The sequence below is a fragment of the Anolis carolinensis genome, chromosome 6, assembly GCF_035594765.1.
Source record: "Anolis carolinensis isolate JA03-04 chromosome 6, rAnoCar3.1.pri, whole genome shotgun sequence".
Lineage (NCBI taxonomy): Eukaryota > Metazoa > Chordata > Lepidosauria > Squamata > Dactyloidae > Anolis > Anolis carolinensis.
The window spans coordinates 86014262-86036418 of NC_085846.1; the positions used below are offsets into that span (position 1 = coordinate 86014262).

The 22157-nt window shown below is 38.4% G+C and overlaps 1 protein-coding gene across 4 annotated transcripts in view; it reads right to left on the minus strand.

Moving 5' to 3' along the window:
• hdac9 (histone deacetylase 9) overlaps nt 1–22157 on the minus strand; it is a 511618-nt gene that overhangs the window by 19034 nt on the left and 470427 nt on the right. For all 4 annotated transcript variants that reach the window (XM_062957772.1, XM_062957771.1, XM_062957774.1 and 1 more), the window contains 2 exons: nt 8780–8864; nt 3681–3834 (listed from right to left, as the gene is read on the minus strand). In XM_062957772.1, coding sequence (XP_062813842.1) covers nt 3681–3834; nt 8780–8864 — 239 coding nt within the window. The remainder of the gene's footprint in view (nt 1–3680; nt 3835–8779; nt 8865–22157) is intronic.

Consider the following 22157-nt stretch of genomic DNA (forward strand, 5'->3'; position numbering starts at 1 on the left):
TGATGTGTGTGGCTTGGGAACACTGCATGGAAATACGTCTGCAGGTTTATACTCAGTGGTTTCACAATCTCTGATGCTCTGGAGCAGGCCCGTAGCCAGGATTTTGATTCGGGGGGGGGGGGGGGGGAGGGTGTACTGGGATTTTGCTTTGGGGGGGGGGGCTGAGTCTTGGTGGGGAGAGGATCTACCCTAGCAAACCTTTCATATCATTATCCAAATACCCCCATGCATATGGGATATATTGAGCATGGTGATCAGATCATGATATGAATAAACATAACAGTTTAAATAATAAATGTAAGGCCTTCTCACGGACCACTCTGCGAATTTCGGGGGGGGGGGGGTGTGAAGCCCTTCAAGCCCCCCCCCCCCCCCCGGCTACATGCCTGCTCTAGAGACTTTATCTTCATCATTATTCCACTCAGGTTCACCACTGGTGTTCCCTATCCACATTTACACTTTAAAAGTATGTACAGAGAAGCTGATAGCTGAATGATGTGCCATTTGAGATCAAAAAGCAAATGAACTTTATGTATGTATTTATTTGTATGCTATCTTTCTTGCACCATAGAAACTCAAGGAGACCCAAGTGAGATCCCAGGTAGTCATCAGGAAGGTCTAGACAGCCATTAATAAGATCTAGACATGCTTAGCTTTAACAAAGGTTACAACATCATGTGTCTTTAGCAGAGCTTGGAAATTTTACTTTTTTATTTTATAACTTCTGTAACTCCCCAAGTATTACAGCTGTCGATAGAGGGAGTCTGGGAACCCCCCAAAAATACGTTTTCAAGGTTTTGGTCTTCTGAGAATATTCCTTTTTAATTATAAAGACTTAATAATTTATCCTCAAGGGTCTGGACAATTTTTTCCTCCATAGATCCTGCCAGTTTCACATTCAGCATGAGATTCAATTGACACAATTCTCAAGCAAGCATTTATATATAATTCCCATGGAAGCTGGATATATAATTGGTAAGGAACTTGTGGGAAGAATATAGAAAATGGGGTGGGTTAGGTAGAGGCTGAGTGAGGTTTTTCAGGATTGTATAAAGAAGCCTCAAACTCAGTTGAAAGCTCCCGTGCAGGGAAACAAGCTGGCCCATGATTATAAATTATTCAGTTTAATGACTAAACCAGCCATGGACATTAATTTGATATCTTGTTCCTTGGAGTCCGATACTGCACAACACTTCTGACTGGCTGGATATTTTTCTGGGGAATGGTTAGTTTTTATTTCTGCAGTGTAGGCATAAGCGCCTGAATTGTGGTAAAAATGACTCATGCAATACAGAGAGCCCAGTTTGGTGATTTCAATTGGGCCCTGACTTGTTTCAGAATGATCGGGACCAGGGTAAAGCTATACAATAGAATTAATATAGTTTGATACTACCATAACTGTCATGGTTCAATGCTATGGAATAATGAAAGTTGTAGTCTCACAACGCTTTTGCATTATCTATCAAAGAGTAGTGATACCTCACCGAAATTGCATAGCGCAGAGTCACGGCAGGTAAAGTGGTATCAAAGTGCATCAATTGTACAATGTAGTTGCTCTCTAACATGTTCTCTCAAATAAACAGCAAAAATAAAAAAGTAAAGAATGATAAGATTAGATTAAGAAAGCAGTGGAAAAGGAGTTCCCCACACAAAGCAGTATGATTGGAGGCAATTGATGGGATTTTTGTTCAGATTGGAAGCTACCACTCTCCACCCTAATAATTTCCTTTTATTAAGCAGTTTTTGCAACATTTTGGAGACATGCTGTCTGGCTGTCTTTTACTGTATTATGATGTCTGCACCATTGAATTGTTTTGAATCACCGGAGACCAATTTGGCCAGATCTCAACCCAATCTGAGTCAATCCAAAATATTTCAGATCTGCTCTAGACTGGTCCAATTTGATCTGGAATTCAGGCTTCAGTAGCAGAGTGATGTCCTCTTTAGCTTCCCTGATGGTCTCTTAACAGCTGTCTTGGCAGTTTGCTGAGGGACATGGGAACACCCAACTTGGCTAAATTTATAAACAATCAGAAAATTACACCTATTTATTTTCTTAAGAATTTTCAACTCTTGTCCTGTAATTTCAGTGACTCTCATTGAAATAAGTTCCACACTCTCAGAATGTGCAATTTTTAAAAATATATTACAGTTACAAACCAGTTTTGTTTGACCACAGTGAGGCAAAATTCGCTTGACAGTGACCAATGCTGATTCATTGAAAAGGCAGACATAACATAACTTGTTGTGTGCTATCAAATTGTTTCTGGCATAGGACAACCTTTAGATTAGTGGTTCTCAATCTGGGGTCCTCATATGTTTTTGGCCTATAACTCCCAGAAATCCCAGCCACTTTACCATCTGTTAGGATTTCTGGGAGTTGAAGGCCAAAACATCTGGGGATCCCAGGCTGAGAACCACTGCTTTAGGTGAAACTGTCACAGGTTTTCTTCAGTTGAGAAAGTGTGGCTCTCACCCAAGGTGGGTTTCTATGGTCAACCAAGGAATTGAAACTAGATCCCAGAGTCATAGTCCAATGCTGAAAACACTATATCATGCTGCCTTTATCTGGTTGCATCTACATTGCAGAATTACTGCCGTTTGACACAACATTAGCTGACATGGCTAAGTGCTATGGAATCCTGGGAATTGTAGTTTTACAAGGTTCTCTTTCAAAGAGAGATGAAAATTCACCAAACTAGAAGGATTCCACAGAACTGAGCCATGGCAACTAAAGTGATGCTAAACTGCCTTATTTCTACAGTGTAGATCTACCTTCTATGTCTTAATTGATTGTACATTAAGTGTAACTTTTATTTATTTATTTTGTGATTACATTATACACCCATGATATTTGTGTTACTGTTTAGATCTAATAATCAAAGACAATGTTGCAAATAACTTTAGTACAGTGGTTCTCAACCTGGGGTCCCCAGGTGTTTTGGCCTACAATTCCCAGAAATCCCAGTCAATTTACCAGCTGTTAGGATTTCTGGGAGTTGAAGGACAAAAACATCTGGGGACCCACAGGTTGAGAACCACTTCTTTAGTAGGTCCAATCTATATATATAAATGAGTGATGGCATCACGGCGACCAACAAAACAACAAAACTACAGGCCCCCCAACCTCGAAATTTGACAACACAACCCATCATCCACGCCTCTAGGTTGATACAACAAAAAGAAAAGAAAAGTCCTAATTAGAGGGAAAGGAATAATTGTTTTTATCCAATTGCTGCCAGTTAGAGGACTAATCTCTGCCCACTTGGTCTCCTAGCAACCCACTCAGCCCAGGGGACAGGCTGAGTTAGGCCTCACTTAGGCCTCTTCCACAGATTATCTGATTTGCACTGGATTATATGGCAGTGTAGACTCAAGGCCCTTCCACACAGCTATATAACCCATTTATAATGGATTTAATGCCAGGGGAAAACCTTTACCTTTTACCTTAACTACCACCAATTCCTCAATACTTTATTTCCCATACCACCAGACTTTGCCACAGCAACACGTGGCTGGGTACAGCTAGTATTACCATAAACGAGCATGAACATTAAAGCACTCGAATAAAGGCTGAACAACCATAACATCAACAATAGCTTGATTTCAAACATGTTTCTCCTAGTAGTATTATGACACAACCCCACTTTTTATTTGCAGGACCAAGATTTTGGACGTACCTGCTGTTTTCTTGTGGAAAAGACTGCTCAACGTCCACTGAGAGTAAGGCCATAGCTGAGACTGCCTCTGTCTCTTCTCTCTCTTGTTTCTGACTGTCCGCCAGTTTACAGCTAACTGGCACAGCATAAGGCTCCACAGACTTCCAGTACTTGCCTAAGGAAAATACATCATAATTTATGGGAATTTTAGCTAGCACGGTGGTATAAACCATAATAATTGTTTAGATCCAAGACGGAGTACTTAGAAGTGTGCAAGCGGTTATAATTGGGATTTCAAACTGCTGTGATGAAGTTATGTTTCTGGATCCCACTGTGCCAAGTTGGAAAGTGTTCTCTTTCCAAGGTCTATCTCAGAGCCTTCCCAAGAAAGTAATAAACTGAAAGAACAGAACACAGTTTAATGAACTCCCAGCGCCTGAGAAGCAAGCAGGAGTGGATTCTTTTGAGAGAATGAGAACTTGCTGTAGTATCAGTGAACTTCTGCAACATTTGACATTTCTAAAAATGGTTGGTCCATTTGATGCAGCCATAAATAGGAAACAGGAGAAAGAGAATATTGGAGATGACTGTAACAGGAACAGAAGTTAGGGATGCCAGAAGGGACGACTACACTGTTATGTTGCCAGAACAATCAAGTTTGTTAGTCCTGGATGTTCTTTTGCCTCTAACCTCAGGGTATGTACTACAACAATAATTTATTTAACATGTGAATATATGTACAGGCTGTGGTTGGAGCACTGCAGTATATTATAGGGTGGTGTAGAAAAAAAGGTAGGCAAGGAAATATTCATACATTATATAATATATGGATTGTGGGTTTAAAAAACACACACATAGTTTGAAGTCATTTGCTTTTCTCTACAAAAAGCCTTTGAAAAGTGAAACAAGATATCCAATGGGAAGGGAAAAAATAAATTCACACATGGCACATCCCTATTCACCCTGGTCCAATAAACTTTCAAGTGCTTCTTGCTTATATCTGTACAAATGACAAAGTGTGTGAAAGGGTTGGTGGGCCAGAATGAATTCCAAGGATATGCTGAGGCCATGGGACATGCGCACTGCAGTTTGACTTATATGCAGGAATTAGCAAATGACCTACTGGCAGAGAACAAACTGGCAAATTTGACTGGTACTTAGAGGACCTTCTCATTAGCCACCCCAAGACTGTGGAATGACCTGCCAGAAGACATTCGACAATGAAATCAGCTGTCAGAATTCAAGATATAACTTAAGATCTATCTCTTCTGGCAGGCTTACCCAGTCTATTTTTAACTGTGAATTTTAACCTGCATTTGATTGGTATTGGTGTTGGCCTTTCTCATGTGTATTTTGATATATGGGTTTTAATGGTGCTGTATTTGTCTGTCTGTTATATTCATGTTGTACCCTACCTTGAGCTATAGGGACAGGTGGATTATTATTATTATTATTACTATTATTATTTTATTATGACACAGCAAACTATTAATAATAATAATAATAATAATAATAATAATACAGTAGACTCTCACTTATCCAACATAAATGGGCCGGCAGAATGTTGGATAAGCGAATATGTTGGATAATAAGGAGGGATTAAGGAAAAGCCTATTAAACATCAAATCAGCTTATGCTTTTACAAATTAAGCACCAAAACATCATGTTATACCACAAATTTAACAGAAAAAGTAGTTCAATACACAGTAATGCTATGTAGAAATTACTGTATTTACGAACTTGGCACCAAAATATCACGATGTATTGAAAACATTGACTACAAAAAAGCGTTGGATAATCCAGAACGTTGGATAAGTGAGTGTTGGATAAGTGAGACTCTACTGTAATAATAATAATAATAATAATATCAGTCTTACTGTCTTCCCTCTCTTGTTTAGGAGAGGCACTTTTAAGAAAGTGACTGCAGTGGGTTTTATTGGTGTGTCGTTTTGATCTTTTCTATAACCCATCTTTCAACACATTTTTATATAGGAAGTTGATTTGTATTTAAAAACAACTTTTAGATATAGGTTACTGATTCTTTTGGATGCTTTAAATCTATTCTGGTTTAACATTCTATTGGCTGCCTCGAGTCCTCACATTGGGATTTCATTCATATTATATACATGAATAAATTAGCAACTACAACAATCCTAAGCAATTAGACAAATGACATCCCTTTTGAAGGACCAGAGTTTATTACCATGTCTTAAAAAGTCATGCATTATTATTATCATCATCATCATTGTGTGTATATTTAAATCTCATATTAGTTCAGTTTTTAAAAAAAAATGCACACATGATTTTGTGCATATTTTTCCTTGAAATGTATCAGAAATGCATAAATTTAATGTAAAATGTTATTTCTCCTATTTCCAGTCACAGGTGTGAAATGAATATTTAGATCATAAAATGTACAAACTAGTTTATTTTCAATCAATAAATTTAGTTTATTTGAAAACAGGAAGATGATAGGGCCTCCAAATGGTTCATTTATGGCTCTTCAGTAGAAAAATGCAAGTCAGAAAGTTTCAACTACAATGACATTTTGTATCAATACAAAATGTGAAGTATTTTTAAGTATTCAATTTTAGTTTTTATTTTAAACGTGCTGCACATATGATTATGTGTATTTTTTCAAAAATGTTGTATCAATACTAAATTTTCCATAGTTTCAGAATTTTAATTTGGATAGTTGTGTTGTGCAGGCTTTGCTTTATAAATGTAACCTCACGCAGCAGAATTTTGTTTTTATCATGTCAGCATGAACTCCATGCTCATAGTGTCACTGCTTTAGCTCTTCTTCCCTCTTCTCCCTGATATAGTAAATAAATATACTATCTGTCACATGAAGCTGCACTTGAATCCAATGAAAACCACATACAACTTGTGTGGTACTACCTCCTCAGGTCCTGGTGGGAATCTCAGGAAGCTAATTTGGAAGGCTCTGCCAGAGTTTGGAAGGAAATAGTTTTGGATGACAACTCAAATAATTCTTTAAGAGCATTCTGGGAACTTTAGCTCCATCCCAAAAGACTTGGAAAATTCAAGCATTGAGTCCTTAGCACCCCAGATAACTGGAATATAAGTTTGTGGCAAAGATGAAAAGGTGCTGGAGTTGGATGAGAACTTATTATCACTACATTTTAAAAAGACAAGAATGTACTGAAATTCACACATTTCTTTTACATTAAGAGTTACCATAAAGTTGCACTGGGGGACTTAGCAAATCCCTAGAAGGAATACCTCTTTTGGAGTTTTCAAGGCCGGTTGAAGCTTCCACTGATGGGTAGAAGAAACAGGGGAGACTGTGACTCTGTGGTAACTTTCAGTTGAAACCATACATTTTAATAGTGTTTACTATTATTCACAGTTTCTTGTTTCAGGAACATGTACCCAATGGAATCTCTAAGATCTAATTTGCCACAAATTAAAAGCTAACTAAAATTAACTTTAAAATAATTAATTAAAATATTCAAAAAATAGTGTGGAAACTGGCAAACTCGTAATCTAACACTTTGAATTCTTAAGTCTTCAATATTATGATCCCCGCCACCATGTTGGTGGTTCACGGAAGCCGTCAGCTTGATCTAAATCACATATGACTTGGAAAGTAACATAGCTTCAGTTCTTTAAAAAGGCAAAATTATTTTTGTCATCAAAATATTAGCTTCATCAATAAAAGCAGCAAGACCAAATCAAGAGAAAAGAGGCATCCTCCTTGATCAAGTAATAGCACAATGGGGGTATTTGGTTGAACTTTAAAACCATAGCTCCAAGACAACTTGAGTTGCTACTAGCAGGATCTTTATATAACAGGGAATTTTAAGGGTATAAAGCCTAAAGCATATTAAATTACATATCTAAAAATAAATTAAAAATACTTGAAAGAAACTTGGCTTTTCTCCAGTGGTGTAAAATCCATGTATGCAGAGCACTAAACAATGACCATGTCTGGCAAATGCCATGTAAGCACACACACATCACAACTATCCTCTGTTAGCGTGACATTTAGAAACTAAAATGTCAATTCATTAGAACAACAAAAAATTAATAAAAAGTTATATGAGCATTCCACAAGGTTCCCATGGAACATTCAACCAATAGACTTTGCAATGAACAAGCAATTTAAACCCCATTATTTATGGGTTTCAATGTTCACAAAGTGGGTAGGGTTTTTTTGTTTTGTTTTTGCTAAAAAAACAGATGTACAAGAAATCCAGATCTGTTGGCACAAGACTAATACTACAAAAGAAAGGAACCCATGTTCACCAGTTGAATTTTGCAAGGACATTAATAAAATGCATGAATAGCAAGTTCCAATCAAAGTAGTCATACAGCATATGCCATATTTGCAAAATATCCCCAAATCAAGTATCAGCCTTTTCAGATAGGGCGTGAAAAGATTTCTCTAAAAATCTGGAGTGCTTCTGCCAGTCAGTGTTGATAGTTCTGGATTATGTGAACTAATGATAGAATTCAATATACCATGCTTTAAAAATATGTCTGCTCTGGTGGACTGAGAGTATACTGTGTACACTCATGTATAAGTCTAAATTTTTGGAACCCCAAAACCTGGGCCGATATATACAGAGGGCCCTCCAAACCTGGGTAGACTTATACATGGGTCTCTTCTAATGCCGGTTCAAAAAAAGTGTCCATGACACCAGTGGAAGTTCTGTTGAGGCTTCCACTGCTGGGTAGAAGTAGCAGGGGAGATAGCAGTTATCTCAGATTCTCTTAGCATGGACTAAACTCTGAAATCTCAGATTTTGAGACAACATACCTCCTTTCTGTCTATCTGTTCTGTCCTGTCTGTCCAAACAGCATTGAATGTTTGCCATGAATGTGTACTGTGATCTGCCCTGAGTCCCCTTGGGGAGATAGGGTGGAATAAAAAGTGTTGTTGTTGTTGTTGTTGTTATTATTATTATTATTATTATTATTATTATTATTATTATTATTATTATTATTATTATTTAGTCCATGGTGAGAAATACTAAAAAGATGCAACTCTGCCTTTTTTCACCCAACAAGGCTCCACTGAAGTTTGGGTTACAAAACTATTCAGTTAATAATATTTATTATAAAAGAAATACGTGAATAAACCTAGAACTCACTGTGAATTTCTGTGATCTTTTGCAAGGACACCATTGCATTCACATTAGGGGCTTGATGGAGGATATCTTCAGAGAGTGGTTCCAGCTGCAAGGGAAAAACAAACAAAGGGCAAAAGAATACAAAATTGTCATAAGCCACATGGAAGCAACTCATTCTTAAGCTCATGGAAATCCAAGCCAGAGAAGCAGTGAGCTCACATGTTGTGGGGATTCCTCCCACGAAACAGAGAGGAGGACATGGTCTTCCCTTTTGTTTTTCTGCCATGTAATTGAATTCCAAGGGGCCTTTCCTCTGACTGCAAGGTTAATCTATGGAGTCTCTAGAGCAGGTGCATGTCTGTCTATTAGTCATTTAAAAATGCTAGTTATTTGGGTAATTTTGGTTGGCTCCTCACAAATCAAATCCCATTGTGCCGAGAGGAGCAGCTGGATGCCAAAACAAAGTGTTGCTTTAGAACTGACGGGACATGCTATCATGCTTATTTTCTTACTACCCCCAGCCTCTATTGCCAGAAATATAATTCAGAGAAGGGGAAAGTCGGAAATGATGTTTTCACACACTGAATATTGTATTTTTGCAAATGTTATCAGATATCCTCAAGCAGAAGGCTTGCATGAACCATAAAAAACCTAGCAGTGGAATATTTTTGCTATTGCTTGAAATATTGACAGCACACTTAGGGAAATGTCTCCTGCTGTTATCTTTACTTGTGTAGATTATTTTGCAGTGGATGTGTTATTTATGGCTAAAAGTGATTGATCATCGCCACCATGTCCTTTCCCATTGGAACAACTGAGTTTGTGGCAACCAGAAACCCCATTTGTTTCTTGAACCAGAAAAATGTGCAACTCTGTACTAGAAAGATCCTGAACACATAGCACCTGTTTGGAATTTAAGGGTGAACACATGTTCTGTGTACAATTGGGCAATTTGATCCACTTTTACAGAATCAACAGGCTATAAAATAATGATACCTAGTCCCCTGTTTCCTCTCCCTGGTAAATATATGAAGGACAAAGGGTTGTTTTTAAAGGTGGTTTTCTAGGTATAGTATAGAGGTTGTCAGGTGTGTATCCAGTTGGATTTAGTCCAGTGTTTTTCCAATGGGATTCTGTATCTATGGTGTCAGATCTACGATGACTTGTAAATCATTGCTGGCAGTTACAGTTATGGAGGGATGAGAATTAGAAGTTATACATACCTAAGTTAGCAACAAATCTAAATGTATTTGTGGTGCAGTGACATTGAAATGGGGTAATGGACCTCAGTTATCTTGTTTTGTCATGTTCCCCAGTCCTTGGGCCAAATAATGTCAACATTATCTGATACTATGGCAAGTTCCAGCTTTTGACTTAGATCACACTTGGATTTCCACTCTCACCACACACATAATGCATTTGAAACTGGAAAATAAAACTTCATGAACTTAAATATACATACTGTACCTATCTTCCTTTGCACTCTCTGTGTAACTACCATTTTATATGTTATTTTTTTTCTTTCATGATGGGCATTTGTTACCTTTTTTCTCCATAAAATATTTTTGGTAATCAGAAAAACAAAGAATCCTACTTTAGGGTGTGGGGTTGGATTATTGAAATGATTTCCAGTCGCAGATTCCTTTAATAGTTTGAAATGCAAGAACCATCGCAAGAACTGTCTTCTTCATAAACTTAAGTTTGGGTGACAGTTCTGATTAACCCTCTGCTATTCCATTTTTTTCAGCTGTCTTAAAATATCCAATTTTCTCTCTCCTTCACTGACATTCCCCCTTTGTCCTTGGTTTATTTCAATTGCTGCAAGCTGAGTCCAACATGTAAAAGTAATTTCTACTTCATTGACTCAGCAGGAGATACAGGATAGGAAGGAGAAGAATCTTGCCCTTCCCTACAAACACAGGCAAAAACAAATGCTTCAGCCTCTCCTAACTTGTGTGCTCTTCCTCATTAATAACATTTTTTGTCTTGACCACAGTCTGCTGTTGCTTGGCCACATGTATCCTGGCTTTAATCTGCAAAATGTTGGAACGTGTGTGATGGGATTTGAGGCATATCTCCAGTGCTCCTTGCTTCCTATTGAAGATTTTTAGTTGCAAAATAGCTATGAAAAACTCCTTTCAGAATATTAGTGACTTCTGTCATTCTCTGGTCAGCTTCTGCTGTTTGTTAGTAAAGCTCCATTATGGTTCAGAGGCATAGCCAATGCATATACACCTTGTTTGAACCACTGTAATGAAAAAGTCACAAAAAAATAAATAAATTAGTTAGCAGACAGTAATAGCTTTGAAAAAGAGAGACTGTCTATATCACCAAGAATAATTTCTGGTGGCAGTGATCCATATTTCTTCCTCTTTTAAACTTAATCATTAAACTAAATAGACAAGAGGGTATCCCTGGAAAATATCATGAGACCAGCACTGAACAAAAGGAATCACTCCATAGCTGACAGACATAGCACCGTCACCTTCACTCCCCCACTTCTTGGCATTCTGTTAACTCTGGAGCCAAAGAGTACAAAAACTGCAAAAAAAAAAAAAAGATGCTGGAAGGACATCTTTATAAAAGAATTCTGCATAAACAACCCACTAAGGTCAGCTCAGGAGCAACACAGCTCATTTGATGGATAGGCCTGCAAAGATACACTGAGGAATATTTTTCAAAGGGTTGATACTGGCCCACTTGGCCTGCATTATGCTTTCTTGTCTTTGCTTCCAGAGCAATCCATGTGCACAAGGGAAAGATTTTCAAAGAAAGATCATGTCGTGGCTGCCAAAGCTCCACTGTCCTTTACAAGAAGATGTGAGCTAATCATATCATGTGGTTTTAACATTCTTGGTCAAGGTGGGAAATCTGAGGGTGGGTGGAAGATACATAGATAGATAGAGAGGGGGAAAGAGCTGCTTTTTATGGAATTGTCCTCTATTTGTTTAGTCTAATATTATTAATACAGTCAGCCCTCCACATTTGCTGGGTTTAGAGGCATAAGACTCTCCCATAAAAAAAACCCATCTGTTAAAAATTCCTCCAAATTCTTCCATCTCTCTTGAAATTTCTAGATTCTCCAGCATGATTGCTGGAAGCTGTCTATAGTAGGGGTCCACAAGGTCATTTACCTGGCACCTGCCCTAACCTTTAGACTTAGGGTTGCCCTAATTCTGAAACAACTTGAAACACAACAACAACAATCCTAATTAACTTGAATATCTCATCAGCCAAAAGCAGACCTAGGCTTCCAATTGAAATCCTGGTAAGTTTATGTTGATTAAAATTGTTCTGCATTTTAAATATTGTATTTCTCTTTAATTTTTTGCACTAAAAATAAGATATGTGTAGTGTGCATAGGATTTTGTTCATGTTTTTTTGAACTATAGTCTGCCCCCCCCCCCAACAGTCTGAGGGTCCGTGAACCAGCCCTCTGCTTAAAAAGTTTGAGGATGCCTAGAATAGTGGTTCTCAACTTGTAGGTTCCCAGATGTTTTGGCCTTCAGCTCCCAGAAATCCTAACAGCTAGTAAACTGGCTGGGATTTCTGGGAGTTGTAGACCAAAACACTTGAGGACCCACAGGTTGAGAACCACTGATCTACCTAGAGATTCCTAGAGAGGTAATCTCCCTAGGAATCTCTGTCCTCCAGTTGGTCATTCCATGGTCAAACTTTGGAGGAAATTGGCTACAGAATCACACTGGAGAATTGATCTCTGTTTGCAATAACAAAAATAGTAAAACACATTTCACTTGCAGTTTAACATCTCCCATTTTGCAGCATAAGTAACTTTCACTTGCATCGTTACAGGATCTGGACTTTCTAATGGTACAGAAGAAATACAACATGATTTAAGTGTTGCTTTGCATTTCCATGGTCCACCATGTTGAAGGAACTGAGGCAACCACAAGGTGGGTGAAAGCAGATTGTGTAACATTTAGGAGTTTGTAGGTTTTAGTATTATTTACTTTTGAGAAAATTGTTAAACCCTTCAAGGCTTTAGAGTTATAATGGTAACTAATTCGTTTTAATGATAATTCCTCAAGATTTGGTGTTGCTCCATCATTGTGACCCATTGTGAATTCAGTTGATTTCCACAAGGATGAATTCCTCTGGTTGCATTTATTTCGTTAAAGCAACTTGAATTTTTACAATTTATTTAATTTGAATGCACTCAAATGTAAACTTTGGACTGAAAAACACTCAGGCTCAAGTTAATCTTCCAAACCAAGATTACATTTTGTCTTAACTTAAATCTTCACATAGTGTGGTGATAAGGCTGTTTAAAGCAACATCCAAATCCATGTATGATGATGAATTTTGATGAGTTGGTTTAGAGACCCCTGTGAAAACCTGTTGTCTTATTCAATCAAAGTGCTCAAATTACAGTCTGAAGCTGTGTGACACTCGGAACCATTTGTCTGTTGGCAAGCCATTCTTTTTTCTAATTAACTGAAACCATCACTCTTTTTGTTTTGACAGGTGCCTTATAATGGATGTGGTCTAAAGTCACCAACTAAACAGGTCATGGGTATTTTGCATTAGTTCAGTCCCCTCCACCCAGTACCTGAATTAAGGATTTTAGTATTTTTAGTTCAGATTTCAGGGAGAATCCAACTGTTTAATCTGTTCTACATCCCTCAATAAGATCTTGTTCTAACAGGTTACCTGTGGTGATAAGTGGGGTAAAAATTCAATAGCATGGAGGAGGAGGAGGAGGAGGAGGAGGAAGAAGAAGAAGAAGTAAAGAGGAAGAAGCCACAACTGCTGTCATCTCTACCCATTGATTTTTGTTCACTGATAACACTCAACGTTTATGGATTTGAATCCCATAGAAGAGGAATGGAACAGTGCATTATAGCCTCACTTGTGTCCATAATGGGTGCATCCCCCACCCCACCCCAAATCTTTGTTCAGTGGACGAAACATGTGAAATCTAGAATGGAAAAATCTAAAAGTATTATGCATTTGACTGAACACATGAAGCATCTTCTGTGTGCCTATGAACATGGTTATGAATCACTGGGATTCTAAGCACATTCAGCTCAACATGTCCTGCTTAATGTGGGAAGGCTGTGGGCACATTTCTCCCTCCGCATGTGCTCTAGAGATGGATGAGAATTGAGTTTTATTTCATTTTAGACAGGAATTTCTCAATAAAAATATTTTTGGGATGAAAAGAATGGGAGGCTTCTTTTTTTTTAAAACACACCACCGATTAGAGCGGTTTATGCATGCTGTTGCAGGGCATGGAGTCCTTAACCAAGGGGTGGATGGTAGGTGATTTGTGGTCTATGACCAGCTCTCCCGAGTCCTATTGTGATGATTGAAACCATCAATACCCCCCCCGACACACACACACACACACACACACACACACACATCTCAGACAAAGAGGAAAAAGCACTGAAATTACAACCACACACACACACACTGGGATATGTCATTTAAAAGGTGTCTTTCCACCACTACCACCAACAACCAGATCTTTTCAAAGGCTGGAGTAGCTTAGGCATTACTCAAAATGGAGACTGCAAACAAGAAGTCAGAAAAAGACTAGCACTTTGAAAGACATCTATGAAGGAACTAGACAAGATCCTGAAATCTAAAGAGATACTATTGAATACTGAAGTCTATCATACGTGTCATTGTATTTCCCATTTTTATATATTTTTTGGAAACAAGATTTTGAAAAGAGCTGATGAGAAGAAAATCAACTCATTTGAGATGTGGTGTGGAGAAAAGTTCTAGAGATACTATGGACTGCTAAAAGGACGAATAAATGGGTCCTAGAGCAAACCAAACCTGAACTCTCTCTAAAAGCCAAGATGATTAAACTGAGACTGATGATTTGGGCAGCAGAATCTGTGCATGAGAAGGTGTTTCCTACCCTTTATGTGTTAATCTTGAATGCCTGAATGGGGTGTAGAAACCTGGACTTTAGAAATCCACACGGATTCAGTCCATTTCCACATTTCTATCTTTATAAACAGTGATGGAAAGCTGATATAGATCCCTTTGGGAGGAAGGCCATTGATTCTCAGTGTTATTCTGAAACCTAAAAAATAAGTTTACACTTAGAAGTAGGTCCCATTGGTTTCACTGGAATGCAAGTAAGTGTGATTTGGATCCAAGTTAGGTCTCTGTACAATATCCAAACGTGGGAGGTGATCCAAAGCACACATACTTGGAAATCAAATACACTGAAATTAATGGGACTCACTTCCAAGTCAAATGTATTTATAACTGTATTTTGTTCTACAAATGCATAGAGAAGCATAATATTTAAGGGAAGCAGGGGTTGGTTTTGAGCACACATTTAATAATAATAATTTAGTCTTCTGTGACAGCCTTATCAAAGAGACATCCATCATGGTACAACAACAGATGAGTCATGGTTGACTTCACAAGGAAATAGGGAATCTTTTGCAATGCTGGACAAAGGGGGCAGGGGTCATTCTTGGGAGCATATTCAGATAAAACAGCCATGCCATTAGAACATAATGAAGTGTAAATTTTTAGAGGGGTAAGAAATTTTAACATTACTTGGGCCAGTGGATTTGAATGTATGGGAAAAGATATATTTTACCCAAGAGCTTGGAAAACATTTTAGGATATAATCCTGTAAACATGTCCATAGGAGAATTCTGGGAACAATACTCCAAACAAGTAAGATTTCCAAGCTCTGGAGTCATTTCCTATTTCCACAGAACAAATGCACATTTGTATGTTTTAATTTGTATTCAGTAATGTATAAAAAGAATGTCCTGTGTCCATTTTTTAAAACAACAAAAACTATTTCAACAGATTATTTCATTTAAACCTTGTTTTGTGGTGATTTCTCCCACATCACCCTGCTTACATAGTAAAATAATAAACAGAACATAAACTACTTCGACCAAAACACCAATACTATGCTTCCCCCTAGAGAACACAGTAATTTTTTCGGAAAGATATTATCCCTTCTCTTTATTTGCTTCAGGGACATGAAAGGTTTCCTTTCTGACAAATATTCACTGAGTCCCTACATCAGTGATGTAGTTATGAATGCATAACTATGGCTGTATCCAAATTGCAAAATTATAGCAGTTTGACCCCATGTTAACTGCCATGGCTCAGTGCTATGGAATTTTGGGATTTGTGCTTTTATGAGATATTTACCATTCTCTATCAGAGAACTTTGGTACTACAACAATCTACACATCCTGGGATTCTATAGGATGGAACTATGGCAGCTAAAGTAGTGTTGAACATATTTCTGTCATATAGACAATCTCTCATAGTCTTGTTTTCTGATCCAGCCTTACAAAACTACTTTAAGGTCCAGTAACTTATAGAAGTAAAAGTAAAATGTAGACTAGACTAGACATACTACTGTTAGGTGGATTTATAATTGGTTAGATGACCAAACCCAAAGAATGCTCACAAATGATTCCTCTTAATCCCGGAAAGAAGTGACTTGTGAGATGCCACAGGGTTTGGTCCTGGGCCCAGTTTTGTTCAACATATTTATTAATGACTTGGATGAAGCTCTGAAGAGGGTGTGCTTATCAAGTCTGCAGATGACATCAAATTAGGAGGGATAGTTAATATTCCAGAAGACAGAATTTAAAACGACCTTAACAGATTAGAGAGTTGGGCCCAAACTAACAAAATGAGTTTCAACAATGAGAAATGCAAGATACTACACTTAGGCAGAAAAAACGATATGTAAAGATACAGTATGTGTGATGCTTGGCTTGACAACAGTACATGTGAAAAAGATCACCTAAAAATCCAATGGGATTTTGACCTGCAGCAAAAGGAGTATAGGGAAGACCAAGGGAAGTCATGGTGTCTCTCTATTCTGCTTTGGTCAGACTTCACCTGAAATATTGTGTCCACTTCTGGGCATCACAATTTAAGAGAGAGATCGACAAGCTGGAATGTGTCCAGATGAGGACGAATAAAATGTTCAAAGGTCTGGCTTTTTCAACTCACTCCTGAAGTGACCTTTAGTGTAATGAGTTACGATAGAGATCCTGCTTCTGATTGTTGCACCAGAGATCACTGGTAGGGTTTGAAATATTTTTCCACTGTGCCCCAATTGCCAGCAGCACACATCTCCATCACTCAGTGCAGCTGCTGGCTATTAAGGTAGGTTTGGAAGGGCATTTGTTATTGTGCCAATAATGCTGCAAATTGAACATGGAACATGGCTGAATTCAGAGCAGTTACAGATCCATAACTCTAGATCACAAATCTGCAACCTCAGTCTAGGATGCTAGCTGTTCACTTTTCCTCTATTTGAATTTTTGAAAGAAGAGTTGTATTTCAATTTGTATATCTATGTTTTATATTAAAAACACTCTTATGTATGCAACCAACATTTAAAGACTGTCTATTTAGAGCCAGGGAGAGTGTTTGCTCTCTGGCTGTGTGCCTAGTCTTTATAATGCCTTTCACCAGGATGTTTATTTTGCTCACTCTGAGGGCGCTTCCAGACAATGCCAAAATCTGCACCAAAGCGAGTTTTAAAAACCTGCTTTGGCACAGATTCCCTTCCCCACTCCCCCCAAAAATGAGGTATTGGTCCTGTGGGGACCCACTTCCAGTTAGTCCTGGGACTTGAGGAAATGATGCACCAGGAGACCAGGAGGTAAGGAAGAATATCCCTCCTTGCCCTCCCCTCCAACTCTTGGCACATTGTTTCCTCCTGCCAGTACCCCATTAGGCCCAGGCCTTTCAGGAAGGCCCAGATCTAATGGGGTATCTAAATAATTTGTAATAACTTACGTTATGCGCCCGGGCTGTGGCGCAAGCTGCTGAGCATCCAGCTGCAGCCAGCTGAGACCAATCACTCTGACCAAGAGGTCATGAGTTCGAGGCCAGCTCGGAGCCTGTCTTTGTCTTTGTCTTTGTTCTATGTCAAGGCATTGAATGTTTGCCTTGCATGTGTAATGTGATCCGCCCTGAGTCCCCTTTGGGGTGAGAAGGGCGGAATATAAATACTGTAAATAAATAAATAAATAAATAAATAAATATTTTGAATTGATTCATTTTTACTAGAGGCGTAGTTTGGATGCCTCCGGTAAAAACCCAGAAAGGTCCTAAGATATGGGCCTATATGGATGGGCCCTGAGTCAATATAAGTCTACTCATAGGTGAATCTGTAAAGGACCTACACAAAAGTAAACCCCAACTCAGATCTATGGACCTTACTTTTGGTAAGTGCAAAAATGAGTGCAATTTAAAGGTTTTTATCTTTTTTCATGGACTGTGGATTTTTATCAGAGCTTAAATGCATATGAAAATTAGGGATAGAATTTGGCACATTTAATTTTCACACTGGAGGATTCTGAGAGTTGGGATCAAAAATATAACTTTTCCAAGTCATGCCAAGGAGTGAAAAGGTTTAAAGGTAATTCATACATTTTGTGGAACTAAAAATTAGAAAGCTTCTTACTTTAACTTTCATCACAGTGTCATACACCAATATGACTATTTCTTTGCTCAATACAAGAAAGGACAATTCTGAATGTTTTCTCTCTATTATTAACATTATGTACGTATTTGCACATTTTAAAGCATTTCATTACTTTTCTGGAAAAAAAGTGTGCATACTTCACATAAAAAGTGTATTTTGTGGAAAGTACACTGTTGGTTTTATGTGAATGATCTTTTTCCAATTAGTTTTAGAATGTGATGGTCTCACAATGATTCAGTGGAAATCTTGATATGTGAAGACACCCTTCCTCAGTGAGGATAAGAAAATCTGCAACTACACTATACATCACAAGTATGCATGCACAAACAGAAGTATGTGCACATTAGCACATTGGCACTCACTAGATTGATTTGTGTGTCATTGTAATAATACTAACCGCATGGCTTGCATTGAAAGAATGAATAACATCAATAGACTGAAAAAGACAATTATGAAAAGAAAATAACAATGTTCTACTGTGTACTGTGTAGATCTTTTTTTGTGCAATCCAATCCTTCGGTTGAATAGCAATGTAGAGCAATGCAACCCAGGCCTGAAATTGACAATTGGATGCACAACCAAATGGCTATCCAATGGCCAACAATGCTCTATGTCCTAACATGCGCATGGGAGTGAGTGTGTGCATGTGTGCGCGCACACAAACAGCCTACACACTCAACTACAAAACAAAGCAATAGTAAAACTATCAGTGACTCCACTTCTGCAACCTTGAACTGAATACAGTTCTGTTTAACTTCTTCCACAGTACCTAAGAAAGCAACAGCCAAAGAACGAAATCCTGATTTAGTCACACTATAGCTGGATCTACTCTGCCAAAAAATGCAGTTTAAACTGTATTATATGGTCAGTGAAGTCCCATATAATTCAGTGCAGTTCACGCTGCATTGTATGGGTCTAATGCCGTTCAAATTATATTATTTGCCAGTGTAAATTCAACCTTAGAGTAAACCCATTGCAGTTGGTTGAATAAGTGATTTATGCCTGAAGTCCTATTGACTTCAATGGGTTGTTTCTACTTTAATTCAAATTGAATGTGTTTTTGCTAAAATGATTGCTTTTATGCAGGTGATCTGCACAGGGCAATGCATTTTGTTATTTGGCTTGTGTCTTCCCTCTTGGCTGTCAGGATGTTTTCCTTCCAAGGCTTCTGAGGCCAATTTAATTGAAAAAAGCTTCCCCACACATACATTTCTAAGGGAGTGAGATGACATCTTTGTGTCTGACTAGCTCTCCAGGAGTGGTGGAAGTCACTGATAGTTTTACTATTGCTTTGTTTTGTAGTTGAGTGTGTAGGCTGTGTGTGTGTGCACACGCATGCACACGCTCACTCCCATGCGCATACTGATAGTAGCCTAAATGGAGCAGCCTATTTCTGCACTGACAGGTTCCAGCCAAGAACAACAAAGGCAAAGCAGAAGTATTCCAAAGCCCCCTGCATTCATGTTTATGAATTCTAATCCTCAGCACATGAATAAATACATCTGACAAACTGCAGAATGCCTTACAAAGGCCTTTCCTGACCTTCCTAATTTAAGTTCAATTGCATGTGCCGTGATGAGAAGCCAGGGTTGGCCTTGCCAATGTTTTTGAAACCGAGGAGAGTGCGAAGTTACTGCAATCTGCAAAAAGGGAAGTGCTGGAGAATAACGGTCTAATTACCCTATTAATCACCTGCAGAGAATTGCATCTTCAAATTATGATAATGGTTGACTCCATTTGACCACTTTCCCCTCCTTGTTGTTCTTACTAAAAGGTGAAATGGATTGTTTGAGCTGGCTGGATAAATTAGAAGCTGAATGGACGTAATTATTGTGGCTAATGAGTGACTGCAGTAGATCAGCATACTCCATTTATATGAGTTAACTATTTCAACACCAGGTTTTAGAGCTGTCTGGAGGGTATTGATGAAGGACTGGTTGAAATGGTGTCCTGCTGGGTTCAGTAGTGACATATGTCCAAAGAATGGGCAGTTCATCTCATTCTGCCCAAAGTTTGGATCAATCATGCAATCAAAGCATCTCTGAGAGGGCACCTACACTGTAGAGTTAATACAGATTGGCATCACATGAATTACCAAGTGAAATCCTGAAATGTGCAGGTTGGTGAGGCACAAGCACTTTTTCCCAGAGGAAAGCTAAACACTTTGTAGAACTACAGCCCCCATGATTCCATAGCAATGAGCCATGGCAATTAAACATGGTGTCAAACTGTATTAATTCTACAGTGCAGATATACCCTGAGCATCTCAGTGGGATATTTCTCCCACTCAAACAAGTGCTTGACTTTCTCTAATGGCCTATGTGGCTGAGGACATGGCTATCTCAAATACTACTCCCCCCGCCCCCAGCCGCTTGCCCTTTCAGTGCTTCTTTCCTGAGATGTTCTGCTTTCAAAATTCAGCAGTCACCACTCAGAGATTATTTTTTATCCTTAGAGAAACACCAAGGGACAAACAATTTTTCCTTTGCATTATCCTGCGTTTTCCTAAGAGGTAACTAGAATCATCCTATTGCTGTGTTTTTGGTTTTTTTTATCCCTCTGTATTTATTGTCCAGCACTTGATTGCATTCTTCTTGTTGATTTTAACAGGATTTATTGACCTCCCTGGGAGCAGTGATACTAATCAGTAAACCAGTAGTAAAAACTGAGTGCCCACCAGGGAATTCAGTGTAGCCTCCTGGTCACCTCAAGTTTCTATCCATGAAAAAAAGTCAGCCACCAAATGGTGAATCATGTCCTCAGAAACCCCTTGGCTAGAGATTGTTAAACCTTTTCAACTGCAGAGCCCTTTTTGAAGCAAAAAATTATTGTGGTTCCCTAATAAATGTTTTTTTTATATAATATTATATATTAGAGTATATATAATGTATATATATCAGGCATGGGCCAGGCCAGTGGCAGATGGATGGAGAATCTTTGTGTAAACTAATTCACACAGTGCAAAAAAAGGAAAGAAAGAATAATACAATATTTGAAATGAAAAACAATTTTAACAAACATAAACTTAACAGTATTTCAGTGGAAGACCCCTCCAGGGTCATCCAGTCCAACCCCCTTCTGCCATGAAGGGAAAACACAATCAAAGCACTTCCAACAGATGTCCATCTAGCCTTTGTAGCAGTAGTAATAGTAATAGTAATAATGCAGAAACCCCAGATGCCATTCAGTCCAACCACCTTCTGCCATGCAGGAAAAACACAAAGCATCTCATGAGCAGTGGAAGGGAAATCGGGTTTTGGGAGCAAAGAACAGGTCCTTTTTTGAGGAGCAGTTATCCCCAAGCACTACGATCTTGAACCTATCTGAGGGGGACAACTGGAACCACTCTGCAATGCTCAGCCATTTCCAGAAAGTTTATGTCTATTTAAGGACTACCCATGGTGTGGCTTGGGATTACTGTCTAAGCAGCAGATAATAAAAGAGCTGAATGGAGTATCTGTACTTTTGCTAAGCAAACACAACTTATGGTGAAATATAATTCATATATGCTTCCTCCACAGGAAGTTTTGGAAAATACATAGGCTTTGGCTTGTCTCCATAAGCCATATAGGGATGAAGTTAGCATGACTAATCCTACTGTGACTTTAGGGGGAAAGAAAAGTTCAGGTGATGCTTGGAATGGGTGAAAAGAAGAAAAAGAAGAGTTGATTTAAAATTAATTGAATGTAGAACAAAATTAAAACTAGGAAGCACATAGTCTTAAGTATTTAGGTTCTAAAACACTTAGCTTTGAAGTGCTTATGTTTTGCAATGTTGAGTTGGACTGTGGCCTCATTTCTGGAGAGATTCCTCATCCTTAAAAGGTACATGGTAGAAAATGTAAAATGTTCCTTTCCATGCTGGAAAGACCGTTCTTAATGAATTAAGTCAGGGCCTAATGGCTTTTGTTAAAGCCGCAACCAACATCTG